The 19,949-nt window shown below is 42.5% G+C and overlaps 1 protein-coding gene across 4 annotated transcripts in view; it reads left to right on the forward strand.

Moving 5' to 3' along the window:
• The window catches only part of CDK5RAP2 (CDK5 regulatory subunit associated protein 2), a 152,956-nt gene that overhangs the window by 16,140 nt on the left and 116,867 nt on the right, over window positions 1-19,949 (forward strand). For all 4 annotated transcript variants that reach the window (XM_080668557.1, XM_080668560.1, XM_080668558.1 and 1 more), the window contains exons 4-6: window positions 8,094-8,204; window positions 12,218-12,294; window positions 18,879-19,002. In XM_080668557.1, the coding sequence (XP_080524683.1) occupies window positions 8,094-8,204; window positions 12,218-12,294; window positions 18,879-19,002 (312 nt within the window). The remainder of the gene's footprint in view (window positions 1-8,093; window positions 8,205-12,217; window positions 12,295-18,878; window positions 19,003-19,949) is intronic.

The raw sequence follows: 19,949 nt of genomic DNA on the forward strand, positions 1-19,949 counted from the left end.
CTGAACGCTTTCTACTAGATCACATTGACTGCATAGATGCTCAGTAGAGAAATGTGAAATGATTGACAGTGAATCTGTTCAGTAGAATTCAGTGCAGTCGTTTCAAATGATAATTGTGTAATTCTGCAACATTTAAGACATTAGGGGAAAGCAGTACAATATCCAAATTCACTTATAATATATAAAAAAATGTATATTTATGAGTGAAAGCTGAAAAGAATATAACAGAAGTTGATCTCATAAGTGGATTTCATTGTATCCTAAGTATTGTTTAAGGTTTAGTTTTAAAATTCGTTTACTGCTACAGTACTGATTGTTAATAAATAGATGTTTGCCAAGAACAGTTTTCTTGATGATTTGAGGACCAGGGAGAGTATTGGAATCAGAAACTAATTCCAAAGTGTCCTTATTTTCCTAACCTCACTTAGCTGCTACTGGCAAAACCATCATACACGTGGTATTGTTGACCAGGGATGAATTCTGACAGTAAGAGTTCGTGGTTTTTGTGACGTACAGGTGAGTGGCCTAACACCTTTTGGATTTTTAAAGAGGATAACAAAATTGTTGGTAACCCAAAGATCTGCTTAGCGAGAGCTTGAGTGGAAACAGATTCCTTTTGAATGCCAGCCGTTGTTTCCTGTTTGCTAGTGCCAGGCTCTGCAGGTGCTTTAACTCACTCGGTTGTCACAACACCCCTGTGAGGTCATTGAATTTTATCCTCATTTTATAGATGAGCCAACAAAGATGTTAAATAATGTTCCCAAGGTCACACGGCTCAGGTGGCAGCATTGGGAGTTCAGTTCATTCTGCTGACCCCAGGGCCTTGCTCCTAGCCCAGCTGCCTTGAATTGAAAGGTGATCTGATGGGTGAGCTTCAGCTTTGGAGTCCCGGGCTCTTGCAAGCCAGAGTGAGGTCCCTCGCTTAGATTTCAGTGAAGGAGGGCCTGGTTGGAGTTGCCCTGATTCTTTTTCACATGGTTGATTTTTGTTTTTCCCTGTTTGGTGAAGCTTTAGGCTTAGGCAGTGCTCTTGATAGGGAATGAGAGTGGGAGGAAGCCAGAAGGACTGAGTAGCAGCTCTTTCAAAGTGGGGCCCTGTCCAGCTTCAGAAAGCACCACCCGTGACCATGCTGGATGTTTCCCTGTGCAGAGGCTGCGCTTCCACAACAACACTGGGCTTCTGAAGGCGGGAATGTGGCAAGCACAGCCCTTGCATTAGCTTACTTTTGAGTGTTAGGTTTCTGAGTCATATTTGGTGGGTTTTCTATTTTGAGGTATTTATTTCTACTGTATGGTAAGCTGATTTCAGTTTTTCCAGCTCAAGTTTAAAAAAATTTTTTGAACTTGTTTTCATAAGGGGAAAAGCAAAAATGAGAAGACTATGAATATGTTTTAAGTTCTTATGCTGTGCTGGGCATAATATTAAGCAATGAAGTTAATTTCTTCTAATCCTTATAATAGCTCTCTGAAATGGGCATTATTATAATCCCATTTGTATAGATAAAGGAACTGAGGCAAAGGGGAAAATGAACATGACTAAAGTCATACAGCTAGTAAGGTAGTAAGGATTGCATTTATTTATTAACTTACTAGAGGCCCGGTGCATGAAATTTGTGCACGGGGGTGTGTGTCCCTCAGCCCAGCCTGCACCCTCTCCAATCTGGGACCCCTTGAGGGATGTCCGACTGCCCGTTTAGGCCCGATCCTACTGGGATCGGGCCTAAACGGGCAGTCGGACATCCTTCTCACAATCCAGGACTGCTGGCTCCCAATTGCTCGCCTGCCTGCCTTCCTGATTGCCCCTAACTGCTTTTGCCTGCTAGCCTGATCACCCCCTAACCACTCCCCTGCCAGCCCGATTGCCCCTAACTGCCCTCCCCTGCCAGCCTGGTCACCCCTAACTGCCTTCTCCTGCTGGACTGGTCACCCCCAACTGCCCTCCCCTGCAGGCCTGGCCCCCCGCAACTGCCCTCCCCTGCCGACCTGGTCACCCCTAACTGCCCTGCCCTGCCAGCCTCATCACCCCTAACTGCTCTCCCCTGCTGGTCTGGTTCCCCCCGCCCAACTGCCATCCCCTGCAGGCCTGAGTTCTCCCAAACTGCCCTCCCCTGCAGGCCTGGTCACCCCTAACTGCCCTGTTCTGCAGGCCTGGTCCTTCCCAACTGCCCTCCCCTGCTGGCCATCTTGTGGCAGCCATCTTTGACCACATGGGGACAGCCATCTTGTGTGTTGGAGTGACAGTCAATTTGCATATTACTCTTTTATTAGATAGGATTAATTCATTTAGCAAATGTTGGTTGAATGTTACTGTGTTCTAGGGACTGGGCTGAAACCTCAGGGCCATAAACAGATAAGGTTCGTGCCCTCAAGAAGTAGATTATCCTATATAATAAAAGCCTAATATGCAAATCGACTGAACAGTGGAATGACTGTTCGGCGGGGGGCAGGGGCTGGCAAGCGGGCAGTGCCAGGCCAGCCAAGGCACGTGCCAGTGGGTAGAAGGAGGGAACGGTGATACGTGTGCGGTGATCGGTGGGTGGCGGTGACCGGTGTGGGGGCCGGGCTGGCTGCTTGCCACCGGCACCGTCCCCCGATTTGCCTACCGGTTGCCTCCCACAGAGGGAGGCCAGACTGTGGCTTAGGCCCGCTCCCAAGCCATCAGTTGGACATCCCCTGAGGGCTCCTGGACTGCGAGAGGGTGCAGGCTGAGCTGAGGGACCGCCCCCCCCCCCCGAGTGCATGAATTTTCGTGCACTGGGCCTCTAGTATTCATAAAATAAGCATAATAAATAATAAATGTGTTAGTAAATAAGGTGAATACAGATTGTGAAAAGCCTGGCAAGAAAATAAGAGTTAGGTGTCAGAGCATGATTTGGTGGAGGTGGTAGAGATGGGGACCACTTTAGATTGGATAGTTAGGAATGGCCCCTCTGAATTGTTGACATTTGAGCTGAGGTGGAAAGGATGAGACTGAGCCACCCTGGCAAGTGCTGTGGAAGAGCTGTGCAGACAGACAGGGGCTGGGCTTATCTGAGGACCAGAAAGGAGGCCAGTGAGGCTGGAACACTGAGCAAGGGAGAGGATGTATGCGGTGAGACTAGAGAGACAGGCCGGAGCCAGGTCATACAGCGCTTTGTGGCCAGGGCAGGGAGTTCTTCTCTGAAAGTGGAGAAAAACACAATGGAGTGATGTGAACCAGATCTGTCTGACTCGGATGGCTTCTTGCATTGCACTTCTTCAAGAAATCCTTAAATGTGTTTGTTCACCCATTCAGCCGTTGGGTATTTAGTAAACTGTCTCATGTTTTATACTAGAATGCACATGAAGATATGGTTCCTGATGTCTTAGAGATGGTTTGGGTAGAAAGGCAAATAACCAGCTCGTACAATGCACTGTGGTAACCGTTATGATGAAGAAAGTGGAGGGTGTATGGAAATATTTAGAAGGGTTCCCAGTTCAGCCTGGCGGCGGTGGTCAGAGAAAACGTGATGAGGGAAGTGCAGAGAACTAGACCGGCATTGTTGTTGAATAGATAGTGCCTGTATGTCTTCTGGGCCAGTCTGGCATTGGCAATGAGCTTCTTGAGGCTTATTTACCTTCCTCTTATTTTTTAAGAAGATGTCTTTACCTATGAATAGGACAAATATTTTTTCAAGTGGTGTTAAGAATTTTAGCAGTGTGTACAATGTGGGCATTCTGAGCAAGCTCCATAAATATTTTATTGGTAGCTGAGTAACAGAATAAGGTTTCTCTTTATAGGATGCAGCTGGCAGGGTAGACTTTTTTGTTTGAATGAATGTTTTATGTGCTGTTTCCTTACAACATTTAAAAGGAGGCTTTAATGAACCTACCGATTGTTTCTTGTGCTATTCTTGTTAGCCACAAAGTTGTTAACAAGAGGGCCATGGGCAGACAGTATGAAAATATAATGCAGAGTATGCTTGGCATTTTCTTTTATCCAGTCATAAAAGTATGTTTATTAAAAAGAGTATTATATGCTATTACCAATTATTTTTTAAAGTGCTGAAAAAAAACTGAGTGATATGTGTGGAGATATTAGGCATTCTAGTACAGCTATTAATATTTTGCTATATTTATTTTTTGTTATTTTAAATTAAACTTATTGAGATATAATTTACATAAAATTTACCAATTTTAAGTGTTGGATGAGTTTTGGATGAGAGTTGGATGTGTTGGATGAGTATACTCTCTTGTAACCTCTATCATAATAAAGATATAATATGTAAATGTATATAGTTATAATTTTTTAATATATACTCTTCTAGGTTCATGTGACCATCATCAAAATCAGAATATAGAATTAGTTTCATGATGCCCACATGCCTCTTTGTGGTCAAACCCTCTCTTTTCCCCAAACCTCTGGCAGCTATTATGTTCTGTCCTTCGTCCCTATAATTTTGCTTTTTCCAGATGTTACATAAATGGAATCATACAGTTTGTAATCTTTTGAGGCTAGCTTCTTTTCCTCAGTGTAATGTCTTTGAAATATATTCATGTTGTGTGTATCACAGTAGCCAAGTATTATGCCATCATATGGTTGTACATTATTTAGTCTTTCACCCTTTGAAGGACATTTGGATTCTTTCTCTGTTTTGGTGATTGTTAATGAAGCTGCAGTAAACAGTCACATACAGGTTTTTGTGTGAACATAGGTTTTCATTTCTTTAGGGTAAATACCTTGGAGTGGAATTGCTGAGTCATGTGATGAGTGTAGTTTTCCAAACTGTTATCCAGACGGGTTGTGCCATTTTGCATTCTCATCAGCAGAGTATGAGAACCCCATTTGCTTCACATCCTCATTAGCATTTGATATTATCAATTACAATTTTTTATTAGCTAGGCTAGTGGGTGCATAGTAGTTTTGTAGTTTTAATTTGCATTTTCCTAATGGCTAAAATTGGGTTGTTTGCTTACAGTTACATTTTGAGTGTTATTTATGTTCTGGCTATAGTTCCTGTGTTGAATATGTGATTTGTAAATATTTCTCCTAGCTTGTAGCTTGTCTTTTCATTCTCTTTTTGAGAGAAAAAGTTGTACATTTTGATGAAGCCCAATTTATTGATTAAAAATTTTTTTTTGATGGATGATGCCTTCACTGTTATATCTAACTAGAGGCTGGATGCACAAAAATTCGTGCAAGAGTAGGCCTTCCTTCCCCCGGCTGCCGGCACCGGCTTCCTTCCGGCACCCAGGACCTGGGCTTCCCTCCTCCAGCTGCCAGCAGGCACCCAGCCCAGGCAGGCTTCCCTCTGGCCCCGGCTTCCTCAGGAAGGAGGTCCGAAATGATGTCCAGAAGACGTCTGGTCTAATTAGCATATTACCCTTTTATTATTATAGATAATTCTACTGAGCCCTAGGTTTCAAAGATTTCCCCCCATGTATTCTTCTAAAAGTTATATAATTTTACCTTGCCTTTTTTGTCATAGATTAATTGACCATGTAAGTGTCAGTTTGTTTCTGTGCTCTCTATTCTATTCCTTTGATCTATGTGTCTATTTTGACTACGATAGCTTTATAGTATAGTTTGAAATCAGGGAGCATAATACTTCCAACTTTGTAATTCTTTCTCAAGTTTGTTTTGGCTATTCAGGGTCCTTTGTGATAAATTTTAAGATTCTTTGTTTTATTCTGTCAAAAATGCCATTGATATTTTGATAGGGATTGTTTGAATCTGTAGATTGCTTTGGGTACTGTGGACATTTTAATGATATTAATTCTTCCAATCCATGAGCATTGTATAGCCTTTCATTTACTTGAGTCTTGTTCAGTTTATTTCATCAGTGTCTTAGTTTTCAGAGTACAAGTCTTTTACCTCCTTGGTTAAATTTATTCCTAGGTATTTTATTCTTTTTGATGCAATTGTAAATGGGTTGTTTTCTTAATTTCTGATGGTTCATTATTTGTGTATAGAAACACAACGTATTTCAGTATATTAATTTTGTATCCTGCAACTTGACTGAATTCATTTATTAGTTCTAGTAGTTTTTTGGTGGATTCCTTTCTTCTCATTCATTAGAGAGTTAGTTGCAGACAGCTTGATAGCACCCTTAAGGACTTCAGCATGTATTTCTTACTTAGGACATTCTCTTACAAAATCATACTATTATCTAATATAAAGTTGTTATTCATAGTTCCTCAGTTGTCTTCACATAGCTCTAGCTTTTAAATTCAAGATTCACTGTATGATTCCATTGTACTTAGTTGTCATGCCTCTATCACTTCCATTTATATTTATTTATTTATTTATTTATTTATTTATTTATTTATTTATTAATTAAATTTATTGGTGTGACATTGGTTGACGTGACCATATAGGTTTCAGGAGTGGGTTTCTATGTTACAAGGTCTGTATATTGCACTGTGTGCCTGCTTTTTTAAAATAATATTTTTATTGATTTCAGAGAGAAAGGGAGGAGACAGAGATAGAAATGTCAGTGATGAGAGAGAATCACTGGCCGGCTGCCACCTGCATGCCCCCCACTGGGGATGGAGCCTGCAACCAGGGCATATGCCCTGACAGAATCAAACTGTGACTTTCTGGTTCATAGGTTGATGCTCAGCCACCGAGCCACACCTGCCAGGCAGTACTTCCATTTATTTGGAAGAGTTCCCTAACCATTTTTTACTTAAGATTGTCATTAAGATTTTTTTTAAGTTTTATTTTATTGTTTAAAGTATTACATATAGTATTACATATGTCTCCTTTTTCCCCATTGACCTCCCCCCAGCCAACCCCTACTCCCCTGCACATACCCTCACCCCTCTAGTGTCTGTGTCCATTGGTTATGCTTATGTGCATGCATACAAGTCCTTTGGTTGATCTCTTACCCTCACCTCCAACCCCTTCCCAATGAAGTTTGACAGTCTGTTCGATGCTTCTTTGTCTCTGTATCTGTTTTTGTTTATCAGTTTATAATGTTCATTATATTCCACAAATGTCATTAAGATTTTTGAAGAGTCCAGACCTGTTGTTTTGCAGAAAGTCCTTCAATCTGGATGCGTCTGACCAACAACTTTTGATTAGATTCAGGGCAGAAGTATTTTAAGTGAAATTGCTTCCTTTCAGTGATTTATTTCAGGAGGCACGTGATGTCAGTTTGTCTTATCAGGGTGATTTTAACTACAGCTGGTCCTCTATATTTGTGTGTTTTGCATCTGGATTCAACCAACTAAAAATATTTTGGTTGAAAATATTTTTTAAAATATAGGTTATATTCAAATACTACACCATTTTATATAAAGGGTGAGAGCATCTACTGATTTTGGTTTCCATGGGAGTTCCTGGAACCCATCCTCTGTGGATACTGAGGGACAACTGTATATGCTCTTCTTAAAAAAATTAGTTTTTATTGATTTGAAAGAGAGAGGAAGAGAGAAGGAGAGAGAAAGAAACATTGATTGGCTGCCTCCTACATGCACCTGATGCATTTTGACCTCGGATTGAGCCCCCAACCTGGGCATGTGCCCTGACCGGGAATTGAACCAGTAACCCTTTGGTGCACCAGATGACGTTTAACCAACTGAGTCACACCGGCCAGGGCTGTATATGCTCTTGATTAACATGGTGTCTGATAGGTTTCTTAATTTTAAATGTACCTTTTCCTTTTGTAATTAATAAGCCATCTGTGGGGTGATATCTTGAGACCGTGTGAATGAATATCATGCTGTCCAGTGATCTTTCATCTAAATTTTTTAGCATTGATGATTCTCACCTGAGTCAATTATTACTATAGTGGTTGTGTAATGGTGATTTTCTGTTCCTAGTATTCTTCTACATTTATTAACTGGATTTATATTGTAAAGAACAGATTCCTCTCGTCTTTTTCCTTTCTTTCTTTACTCATTGTCAGTGTGAAGTCTTGAATTCTTTCTTAACTTGGTCATTATTTATTCTGATGCTCAGATTGTCCTAAATTTGGTTAGAGGGAACCACTTAGTTCTGGGTTGGTACAATGATAGCAAAGGTAACTATTTAACATTTGACTCCATTTGTAGCCTCGGGAGCTCTGAGAATTAATGTAGGTAACATCTCTTTGATCTTATTTTGATAACAAATCTGTGCTTATTTCCCAGCAAATCACTGAATTGAAGAAAGAAAACTTTAACTTAAAGCTTCGCATCTATTTCCTTGAAGAACGAATGCAACAGGAATTTCATGGCCCCACAGAACACATCTATAAAACTGTGAGTGTCCTACTTCTCGCTGCCATCACTGGTGTCTTTCCTCAAAGTCCTCCAAGCAGAAATTTGATTAATATTTACGCTCAGAGTTAGCATGAGTAGATAGAGCTGCCTTCATTTAGTTTGAATTGATTATGAGGAGCATAAAGATAATAGGATGACCTTAATATTAAGCAAAGAGATACAAGATTAATTTTAAAGGAGTCTTTTTCTCTTCCTAAAATTGGACTTCTGATTTCCTGTATCTCAATTGCCTTTTAAAATTTATTTATAATTTAGACAAAGACAGTGAAATGGTAGAACATCTTTGGAATTGCATCTTATTATCAACTAATTTGTCTAACTGTAGGCAAGTCACTTTCCCTGTCTGGGCTTGGTCCAGAGTTGAGTGATAATCACTGTGTCATAGGGTTCTTAGTGTGGATTAAAATGAGGGGACAGATGAAAAGCCCCAGCACGCAGTCAGTGCTGGCAGTTATCATCATTGTCTCATGAAGGCTTCCATGGGCAGCCGAGAGTTAGGATTGTCAGTGTTTCTGTGATGTGACTCCTCTGTGTGCTCTATGTGCTTGCTTATAACTAACTGTCAGAAAATAACGTCAATTCCCATCTGAAGTCTTGGCCTGGAGGCCTCTGCCTGAAAACAAACCTTGGTTCTGAAAGTTGAAGAAAGAACTTGGCTTTCTTGAAAAGGCATGAGTACACACAATATTTCAGTGCCTATTTCTTGGCTTTCTCCAGTAGATTAGCCCTTGGCTTAGGAATTATTCCATTTTTTCTCTTCTGAAGTTTGCACCAGTGGAAACTTTTGAAGGAGGAAAAGGAACTCTGCTTGAGTTTCAGTGGATGAACTTAAATGGGCTTGTCTAGAAGAGGGATTGTACTGTACTTCTGAGGCTTTTCAAGAATTGAAAAGCTCCCTTGTCCCTTAGGACACAATGTTTTCCCTTCATTGTGGGGGTGGAAAGACAATGAGGGCGTCCTCTTTTCTGGAAGGAAGTGGTGATGCAATCAAAATGTTAAAGACAAACCAGTAGCCTAAAACATTTTACATGTAAGTATGGTTATCATGTCTCAGAACTCCAGGGTGATGAGAAGCCAAGTGGTGTTAATCGCCTTTGCTAGGTCAGGCACTGTCCTGGGCCTTTGTACATCATCACCTTATTTTAATGCTCAAGACAGCCCTTTGCAGTGGAGATTATCCTCACGTGCAGGAGAGGACACTGAAGCTCAGGGAAGACCAGTGACTTGATGTCATAGCTACTATGTGCTGTGGGTTTGAACCCAGGTCTGCCTACCTCATTGTACCGCACTGTTTCAGCTAGTCTTTTCCATTGTCTGATTAGGTGACCTGATGTTATTGCACTTGTATTGCAATTTAAGTTTTTATATAGGTGTACATGGTTCAAAATTAAAAAAGCATAAAAGGTATACACTGAAAGACTTTCTTCCACCCTGTCCCCTAGTCCCCTAGGTCTAACCAATAGTGTAATTTCCTTAGGCAAAGATATTTTATGTCTATAAAAGCAAGTGTGTATGTTCAAACCCCCTTTTAGATAAATGCAAGCATGTTCTGTTCTGTATCTTGCATTTTTCCTTAACAATATCTTGAATATCTTTCCTTAATAGTGGCTTAAGAGCTTCTGTCTTCTTTAAAAAATTGTTTTTAATCCTCACCTGAGGACATATTTGCCATTGAATCTAGAGAGAGAAACAGGGAGGGAGGGAGGAAGAGAGGGGGGGTGAGAGAGAGAGAGAGAGAGAGAGAGAGAGAGAGAGAGAGAGAGAGAGAGAAACATTAATGTGAGAGAGAAACATCAATCAGTTGTTTCCCATATGCATCCTGACTAGGGATCAAACCCACAACCTAGGCATGTGCCCTGACTGGGAATTGAACCTGCAACCCTTTAGTGTACAGGATGATGCTCCAACTAACCAAGCCATCTGACCAGGCTATTCGTTTTTTATAATGATATTTCATTTTATGCGAATAAGGTATCTTGATTTTTGGTTTCGAAATAATGATTCCCATGTATATAAGTTTATAACTTAAGGTGTTGGGCTTGTGAAAAATAGTCTAGTGGACACATTAGCTCTCTGTTCTTTTAAATTCGCTAGGCTGGAGTGCCAGTTGGTTCATCAGAAAGTATAGCACTCAGAATCTGTGCTTTTCAGCTCTTACACAGTTCTCTGCCCTTCTGAGATCTGGCAAGGAATGCTCAGTTGAAGGGTGTTTCTGTTTTTTTCACAAAACCGCAGTTGAAAACATTGTGCACTGTCACTCAGTGTCCTTTATCAAAGATCACTTTCTTCTGGAAAAAGTTCTGCATGGATGACTTCTTTAGTTCCTGTTGTTTGGCGTTGAAGACAATAATACGTTCTGAGCCTTGTCTTTAGGCTGCTCTCATTCGTTAGCTCGCTTAGTCCTAAAATTTCCCATGTCAGGTGGCTTATTGATTTTCACTGGCCACATGGGGAACCGAGAGGAGAAACCTTACATTGTCACATCCTGGGCTTGTGCTTCTGCAGACAGTTATAGGCTCACACTTCCAAGTTTCTGTTTGACGTTAGCATGAAGGCAGGCTGTGTCTGCCTTGTATACCAGGGTCCTCAGTGCTTAGTCCAGTGCTTGGCCCATCACAGGGACTGGTGAATGTCTATGAAGTGAAGGAATGAATACATGAGCATTTACTGACTACTACAGTTTCCTCTTGGTGAAGAGTGGAGGCAGAATTTGAACCCAAGTCCTTCTGGTCTCAAGTCCATGACCTTTCCTTTTTGGCTGACTTCTCAACCTGGGTATCTCCTACAGCTCTTTGGCTGAAAGGAGGGAGGCATGTCCTCTGAGATTATAAATTTTACTGGAAGTTTTATGTTTTTAAAAAATATTTTTATTAATTTTAGACAGAGGAAGGGAGAGGGAGAGAGAGAAGCATCAAGGATGAGAGAATCGTTGATCAGTTGCCTCCTGCACTACACCTACTGGGGATGGAGTCTGCAACCTGGGCATGTGCCCCTACTGGGAATTGAACCAGTGACCTCTTGATTCATGGGTTGACACTTAACCACTGAGCCACACCAGTTGGGCTGGATGTGTTATTTTTATTTAAAATGATGAACATGTTTTGTGGAGTAGAATGTAAATTGGCACGAGTTATTAAAATGAAACAGGAGCAAGATTTCAAAGGAAACCTAGATTTATAGCAGTTCTCTGCAAACTGTGCACCCAGTTCCCTGTTTCTACTATGTGAATTCATCTAATATTCTGTCTGGGATACATTTGTGAACTAGTTTGAGAAGGCATCCACTGCCCAACTGTCTCACGTTGTGATCCACTTGTCAACGGCTCTGTCTTTAGATTCTCATGTGAATGATGTGTCCAAGGCCATGTGTGACTCCCTTCCTTCTAGTCTATTAAGAGGAAGATGGTTGGTTGGAGAACATTGTGGTGTCCCTTACTAACAGCTTGCCCTGCGTGGTTGTGGCTCTTTTGTAAGTGAATACCCTGAAATCTGACATTGAAAGGAGATAGGCAGTGATGAGGTTCCCATTTATCCAGCCACATGTTTTATTTTTCAAAGCTGTAAAACGTTTCCTCTTCTACAACCAGGACATGCATGATGGTAAACAACCAGAAGTAATTGCCTTGGAATGGTAAAAGCAAACTGCGAAATTGCTTGTAAATTTGCTTGGTGGAGGGCAAACAATTTTTAAATCGGCCTCTCTTATATGACATTTATGCCTCAATGTTTGAATGCTCTGGCTGTTATAAGCTTGGAAAATTTACATAATTGTTCCAAGTCTTGAGAAATCTGGGGCTTTCTTTTGAGACCACCAGTGTTTAATAATTCCCTTTTCCCAGTGCCCTGAGGCTAATGAGATTTTGCATCTAACGGCTGCCTATTACGAGCATGCCGTAGTCAGTCCACGCCGAAAGCCGTTTCCCCACGGTAGACATTCCTTCGTCCTGTGTTTTTACACTGTTTCTTTTTTCTCTCCCCAATCTCGTCTGAAAGAATATCGAGCTCAAGGTGGAAGTAGAAAGTCTGAAGCGTGAGCTCCAAGAGAGAGAGCAGCTGCTCATCAAAGCCTCGTGAGTACCTGTCATCCTGTCATAAGCTTGCGGGTAGCCCAGGGGTTCTGATGGTGGCAGCTAAGTGGGTCAGTGAAATCGAACCTTGTGCTTTCTAAGCCATTTGTTCTCCAGCTGGGCTCTGAGGAGGTTTCATTTTTATTTAATTATTTTTCAACAAACTTAAAATTTATAGGAAGATGAACAGATCTTGTACATGCAGCAGAATGAATTTTCACTAAGCAGACACACCTGTGGGGCCACCATCCTGATCAGAAACCAGCACATCACCAGCCCCCTTTGTGCTCCCGGAACTTACCCTCTGCCACAAAGATGACCACTTTGCTGACCAGTAGTATCACCTTTAGTTCTGCCCCTTTTTGAACTTTTTAGAAATGGAATCATATACTGCGCATGCACCCTTATATGTCTGGTCCTTTTCCTCAGCAATATATTTGTGAGATCCATCCAGGTCTTAAAGTATATCATTAACTCATTCATTTCTGTAAAAACCCCAAGGCTTAAAGGGATTCTGAGGGCCCTGGCTTGACCTCACATGTGCAGTATTTTCTGAGTGAGTGAATGAATGAATGAGTAAATGAATAAATCAGGTTAACACATCTTTTATTTATGTTGTAGTTGTTTTTAGAGGTACATCACTCACCATTCTCTAGGCAGGGAGTCAAATCAACTTTACCAAGCCTGGAAGTCAGTAGTAGAATTCGGTTTGTTTTATACTCAGCACTTTGCCTGCTGCAGGTCTTTTTTTTTTTTTTTTTAGTATATTTTTATTGATTTATCACAGAGAGGAAGAGAGAGGGATAGAGAGCCAGAAACATCGATGAGAGAGAAACATCCATCAGCTGCCTCCTGCACACCTGCTACTGGGGATGTGCCCGCAACCAAGGTACATGCCCTTGACTGGAATCGAACCTGGGACCCTTCAGTCCGCAGGCTGACGCTCTATCCACTGAGCCAAACCGGTCAGGGCCTGCTGCAGGTCTTGCATGTACACATGGAAGTCCAGACTCACCAAGGCTATGCACACTCATACCAGCATGCAGGGTGGAGTGCTTTGTGTGCAGAGATTCTCCAAACTGCCCAAATTAGTGTTTAAGGCCCTTTGGTCTGATCTTATTTATCAGTTTATTCAGAAAATATTTATTAAGCAGCTGTTCTGTGCTGCACTGGCCTCAGCTCCTGGGGATGCAGTGGTGAGCTAGACAGACACATGGGGCTTACATTCTAGTGTGACTGATGGGGATCAAATACTTCAATAATAAATATATCAATACAAACTGGGAGAAGAGCCATGAGAAAAATAAAGGGAGCTGTGAGAACTTATAGCAGCAGGAGTAGATACATAAGTATATGTCTACTAGAGGCCTGATGCACGGATTCGTGCATCGGTGGGGTCTCTCAGCCTGGCCTGTGGGGATCTGGCTGAATCTAGCAGTCCGACATCCCCCGAGGGGTCCCGAGTGCAAGAGGGCACTCTACAAAGTTGCTGTCGCTCAGCAGCTCCTGCATTGAGTGTCTGCCCCCTGGTGGTCAGTGTGCATCAGAGCTACGGGCTGGTCGGCCGGTCGCTTAGGCTTTTATATATATAGATAGATAACAGGGAAGAGACCCTGAGGAAGTAGCATTTGAGATGAGGTCTGAGGAGTCAGTAGGAATTAGCCAGGTGAAAGGGTGGTGAAAAGTGTTTAAGGGGAAAGAAATGTGCAGTTCTGAGGAAATAGAAGCCTAGGGGGCTCAGTCCCGTCTTGCAGAGTCTGGAGGCCTGATTAGAGATTTTGGTCTTTATCCTAAGATCAAAGGAAAAACAGTCGTGGGTTTTAAGCAACTGATACAATCAGAGTTTTGTTTTTTAAAAGGTCGCTCTGGATGCTGAGTAGGAAATGTTTGGTAGAGGGAGCGGGAGTGGAAGAGTGAGAAGGCTAGTTCAGTAGTGTAGGTGACAGGTTAGTGACGGAAGTAGATGGTGGATTGGAAGGACACTTAGGAAGCAAAATCAACAGGACTTGGTGGATGGGAAGAGAGCTGGCAAGGATAGGTTAGGGATCAGATCACGAGCTCTGTTTAAGAATGCTCACAGTGACTTAGCTGCTCCAGCTTTCTCTTCACCAACTTTTAATCCCAAACACCGTTCACAGATACTAGAGAGGTTCCTGTTCCTGCTGCTCTGCCATTGCCCCGGCAGACCTCTTCCCTGCCCAGCCCTCCCAGCCCCAGTGCCTTTCCTGTTGTCCACCCTTTTTTTTTTTTTTTTAAATATATTTTATTGATATTTTACAGAGAGGAAGGGAGAGAGGGATAGAGAGCTAGAAACATCGATGAGAGAGAAACATCGATCAGCTGCCTCCTGCACACCTCCCACTGGGGATGTGCCCGCAACCAAGGTACATGCCCTTGACCGGAATCGAACCCGGGACCCTTCAGTCCGCAGGCCGACGCTCTATCCACTGAGCCAAACCGGTTTCGGCATGTTGTCCACCCTTAATACAGGCTTCTGTTGACTCCCACGTGGCTGCCTCGGCCCATATCTGTCTCTTCACATATGACAGTCCCATATGTGTTTAGCACTTTTCAGCGTATAAAACACGTTCACATCTCTTTGCATTCCATCGTTATCCTGAGAGTTCATCAGATCTTGAGGAAAGCCTCATATGAGAGAGGAGGAAATTTCAATTTGGAGAAGGGAAGGGCCATGACTAAAATCCCTCAGCCAGAAAGATCAGAGCTGGCTTAGAACTCAAGTTTGTGACTTCTGGTCCAGCACGAGGTTTCAGGTTCTTTTTAGTTTTCATGTGTTTCTCATTTCTTCAACATGACTCTACATCTCAGCCAAGGGCCTCTTCCTTAGTGGAGTACGGGGCAGTGGAAAGGGCGGGCTCTGGGTTGGCTCTACCAATAGGTAGGACTGTGGTCTCCGAGCCTTGGCTTCTCAGTTGTTCCTACATCCTAGGGCTTTTGTGCAGATTACCTGCCATAGGGTACGCACACCGTCTACCACAGACCTGCTCAATGGGCCTTTCCCTGGACCTCTACCTGCCCGGCACTTGGCAGTGTGTGTGTGATACAACCTTGTTGGTGGAAAAATAGCTTTTTATTAATGCCCTCAACTCCCTTTTTGAGTTTTATGGTTGTTTTTATTGGGGGGAAGCGGGGAGAGAGATACGGGAAAAGCCCCTGTTTTTCTCCAAAGAACTATAATTAGAACAGAAAGAGGAAATGTTGATGGTTAACAAGAGTAGCGAGGGTGGTGTTTATAGAAGTCCTCTTTTGTATTGGGTGGAAAGCTGGATTAGACCACTTTCCTCAGCCTTTCCTCTCCTTAGGTCTTGCATAGAGTCTTGTCTGTTGGCCCAAATTCTTTAAGGAAGGAAAGGGTAGAGGGAGGGAACTAACATTTATTGAGATCCTTCTAAGCCCTTAACCCTGTGCCTGGCACTTGACGTGCTTTACTGCATCTGACTTTACAGCAGTTAGGTGAGGCAGCCCATATTCCCATTTGAGCGAAGAGGAAACGGGGCTCAGGGGAGTGAGGGAACTTGCCCAAGTTGGCGACAGAGCTGGGGCAGATCTGGCTCTGGAGCACACTCTGCCTCGCTGTGAAGTAAACATATATGTTCGCTGATTTTCCATTGTTCTATTTTTCAGTTACCATAAGGCCGTGATCGGCAAACGGCGGCTCGCGAGCCACATGCGGCTCTTTGGCCCCTTGAGTGTGGCTCTTCCACAAAATACCACGGCCTGGGCGAGTCTATTTTGAAGAAGTGGCGTTAGAAGAAGTTTAAGTTTAAAAAATTTGGCTCTCAAAAGAAATTTCCATCGTTGTGCTGTTGATATTTGGCTCTGTTGACTGATGAGTTTGCCGACCACTGCCATAAGGGACATTAAAACCAAAAGCAGACATATTGTCAGGAGTGAATTTTATCTCTGTAGCTTTAAAACACAAACAAAAATAATAATTCCATTAGTAGAGGAAAATTGCACCATACTGCTGAGTATAAATTTTATTGCTACAGTAACTGTAAAATACAAAGATGATAAATGAAAAGTTGGAACATTTATTATTGGGTGTATATTTTATTGGTATAACTAAAATGCAAGCAAACTGAATAATGCCGTTACTTGTTAAAAATTGTAGTCGGCCTTTTGACAATGTGTGTGATGCTGACTGTAAAACACTAAGGCTTGATCTGGGCGGGCAGGAGGGAGCCAGTATATTTGCACCTGCTGGGTGGAGTGGAGGGTGATGGGGGGTAATGGAGCCATTTGCTAGAGGAGGCTCTATGAAACCCAAGGGCTAAAACATTTGTGGTTCGTTCGAGGAAATTGAGGACTGGAAAATTCTGTATCCAAGGCTCAGGAAGGAAAAGCTTCTTTTCTAGAATTCTTTTTTTAAAAATTATTCTTGACACTATTACAACTGTCCCCCACTTCCTCCCCTTTAGTCCAGAATTCTTGCAGCCATATAGAATGCCCTCTTGAGAAGTGGCAGAAATGATTGTGAGTCTTGTGAACTCCCGACAGTACTGGTCAAGAAGTGAGCTGAGGGACTGGGCTTAGGACGCTTGGTGGCATTAATCAGGAAGTGGCAGCTTTGGCCTTAGTTCAGGCCAGTGGACGATCTGTTCTCAGCTGCTACACCAGTGGAGGGTAGAACGAGGCTGCTCAGCATCTAAGCAGAGGCAGTGCTGCGGTGGCCGCGGGGACCACAGGCTGTCCTGCAGCACTCAGCTCAGAGAGGAAGGAGCCCCGTGCTTTAGCCACCGAATGTGCTAGCACATTAATTCTAAGAGAGCATCACCTTGTTTTTCAAATGAGGAAACTGAGGTGAAAGAGGTAATTTACCCAGAGTCACACTGAGGACATAACAGAGGAAAAATTTGGAAGCAGATCTGTTCTGCTTCAGAGCTCATGTTCTTTCTTCCCAATTGTCCACATTGAATTCCATTAAAATGATATCATGACACTGGGGCCTTGTGAAGGCTTGTTGGTGAAAGGAAACAAGATATGAATAAAACCTTTATTTGCAGGCAGTTCATGTCTGAGGCTTGGACAGCAAGTATGGCCCTCTTGACTTTCCATTGTTCTCAGGCAAAAATTCACATGGCCTGTGCATGTGCATGTCTGATCACATGGCTCTTGGTCGGAAAAGTCTTACACACCCCTAACGCAGGGCTTGGGAGGCTGGTGGTGAATAGATTTGTCCTATTGCAGTTTTCTGAGAAACCAGCTTTAGGTGGAGCCATTTCCTTATATTATTCTGCCTTCAGGAAACCCACTATTATTTTAGAAACCCCACAGAACTGCTCTGAGTACATGTCTCACAAATTCATATCCGACACGGCTTTTCTTCTGGGGAGAACCAGATGAAAGGTGTCCGTGGTTGTGGTCCTCTGTCTGATTTTGGTGTGCCATCCCCACCACTGCCTGTCAGGCAGACAGAGTATTTATTCCGTGGTGCCACAGTGATGTGAAGTCTGCATTTCATGTTCGAGTAACACGGAGTGTGGGCTGCTTGCGTGCTCTCTCCTCCTCATGCCCTAAGTAGTAGCTAGTGCTCACACATAGCAGTGTGCTGTATTTAAAATGCGTTCCCTCAAGCCCCAGCCAGGTAGCTCGGTTGGTTAGAGCATCATCCCGATATGCCAAGGTTGTGGGTTCAGTTCTGATTGGGCACATCCAAGAATCAACCAGTGAATCCATAAATAAATGGAACAACAAATCGATGTTTCTCTCTGTGTCTTTCTCTGTCTCTCTAAAAAAATTAATAAATAAAATTAAAAAATAAAATAAAACGCTTCCCCTCCTGCTGAAGCAAACCAACCTTGATCCCTCAGATTCATTTTGTTACATACTTTCTGTGTACATTGGTTTGTCAAGCCAGCTCTGCACCTTTCCTACCACTGGTGGAGGCGTGCTTTGTTGGAAGTTTCCTGGTGGGAAACTTGGCAATAACTGTCAAAAAAGTCTTAGAAGAGTACTTACACATTGACCCCAAAATTCCCTTTCTAGTAATTGACCCTAAGGAAATCACTGGATAGTTTACATACAAGGATGCGTTTTCATCACAACATTGCTTATAATAACAAACAATAACACTGACATTTGTTGAATACTTTGTTGAGTACTTTGGCCACTGTTCTGAGAGCTTTGTAAGTGTTATCGGACAAATATATAAAATCAAGCAATCTAAATGTTTTAAAAATAGGGGTTGATTTAATATAGTACATTTCATATAGCAAATTAGTATGTAGCCTTTAAAAATGATGATACACATTTACATTTATTGACACAAAAGGTGTTTATAGTGTGTTAAGCAATAAAATCGTGATGAGATATAGATGATGCTTACTTTGTTTTTAAATAATGTGTATTCTTATTGACTCATAATTGACATTTAACACTGTGCAAGTTTAAGGGGTACAACATGTTGATTTGATGCATTTATATATTGTATGGTCAGCGTTTTTGAGTTACAAATATTAATTAAAATAAAAAGAAGCTCAGCACAGGCCCATGGGAGGATTCGTTGTTTCTGGGGTGATTAAAATCACTACCTGACTGTCACCCTTATTTGCCTCATTTTGCAGTAAAGCAGTTGAGAGCCTCGCTGAAGGGGGCAGCTCAGAAGTTCGGCGGGTGAAAGAGGATGCTCAGAAGAAGGTGCAGCAGGTCGAAGATCTCCTAACCAAAAGGATATTCCTTTTGGAAGAGGCAAGTCTGGAGACCCTGTGGAGAATGTGTTTCTTTCAGTGGGTTAATAACGGAGTGGGCAGAGTTGTGTTTCTTTCCTCATAAACTTCCGTAGACACAAGAGCCATCCTCATTGAATATCTCCGGGGTTCCAGCCCCATCAGAGGTGCTTGGCATAAAGAATTTATACCCGTTCACCCTGCAAACTGGCCATTATTGTTTTATTCCTATAGATGAGGACATTGAGGTATGGAGAGAAATAGTAACCAGTCCAAGTTTAATCCTGCATTTAAATGTAGATTGCTGTCTCTAAACCCCTGTTCTTGCTACACCACTCTTATTATTTAGTTGAGTGCCTTTATTTCACTGAGGAGGAAACTGAGGCCCAGAGAGGGAAGCCACTCACCCAACATTAGCTAAGCCTGGAGCCAGATTTTCTGATTTGTAGGTCATTGTGTGTCCACGCAGCCCGCCCTCCGCCCCCGCCCCGTGTCCAGCCTCCACTCCACCATCCACCAGTGTTGACCGAGGACCTGTCTGGGAGGCTCTGTGTGTAGCTCCTCCTCCTGATTCCAGTCAGATGCTAACTAGGTATTAAACAGGTTTCCTCCATTAAAGCTAATATTAAGTAAACTAATTACTTAATTCTTGGTCTTTGAAGTCTTGTTTCATCTCACTTTTTCTACCTGCAACCCTGATTTTTCTAAGCAGGGAGGAGGAGGAATAGCGCCAAAGAGCACTTCTGGATACAAAGAGTGAATACATTTGTACTGTAATTTGCAGCTAACAATGGCCTTTTTCAGTCATGATGTTCAGTTCAGCCCTTGTTCATGAGCATGTACAGATATTAGGTCGATCATACAGATGAGTAGATAGGCTCAGAGAAGGTGAAAGTAGTCCTTGTCATTAGTGGTAGAGCTGGGATCAAAAGAATGGACTCTGAGCCCAAGTCCTGAATTTTAGTTAAG

Source organism: Plecotus auritus (genome assembly GCF_963455305.1).
Source record: "Plecotus auritus genome assembly, chromosome: 5".
Classification (NCBI taxonomy): domain Eukaryota; kingdom Metazoa; phylum Chordata; class Mammalia; order Chiroptera; family Vespertilionidae; genus Plecotus; species Plecotus auritus.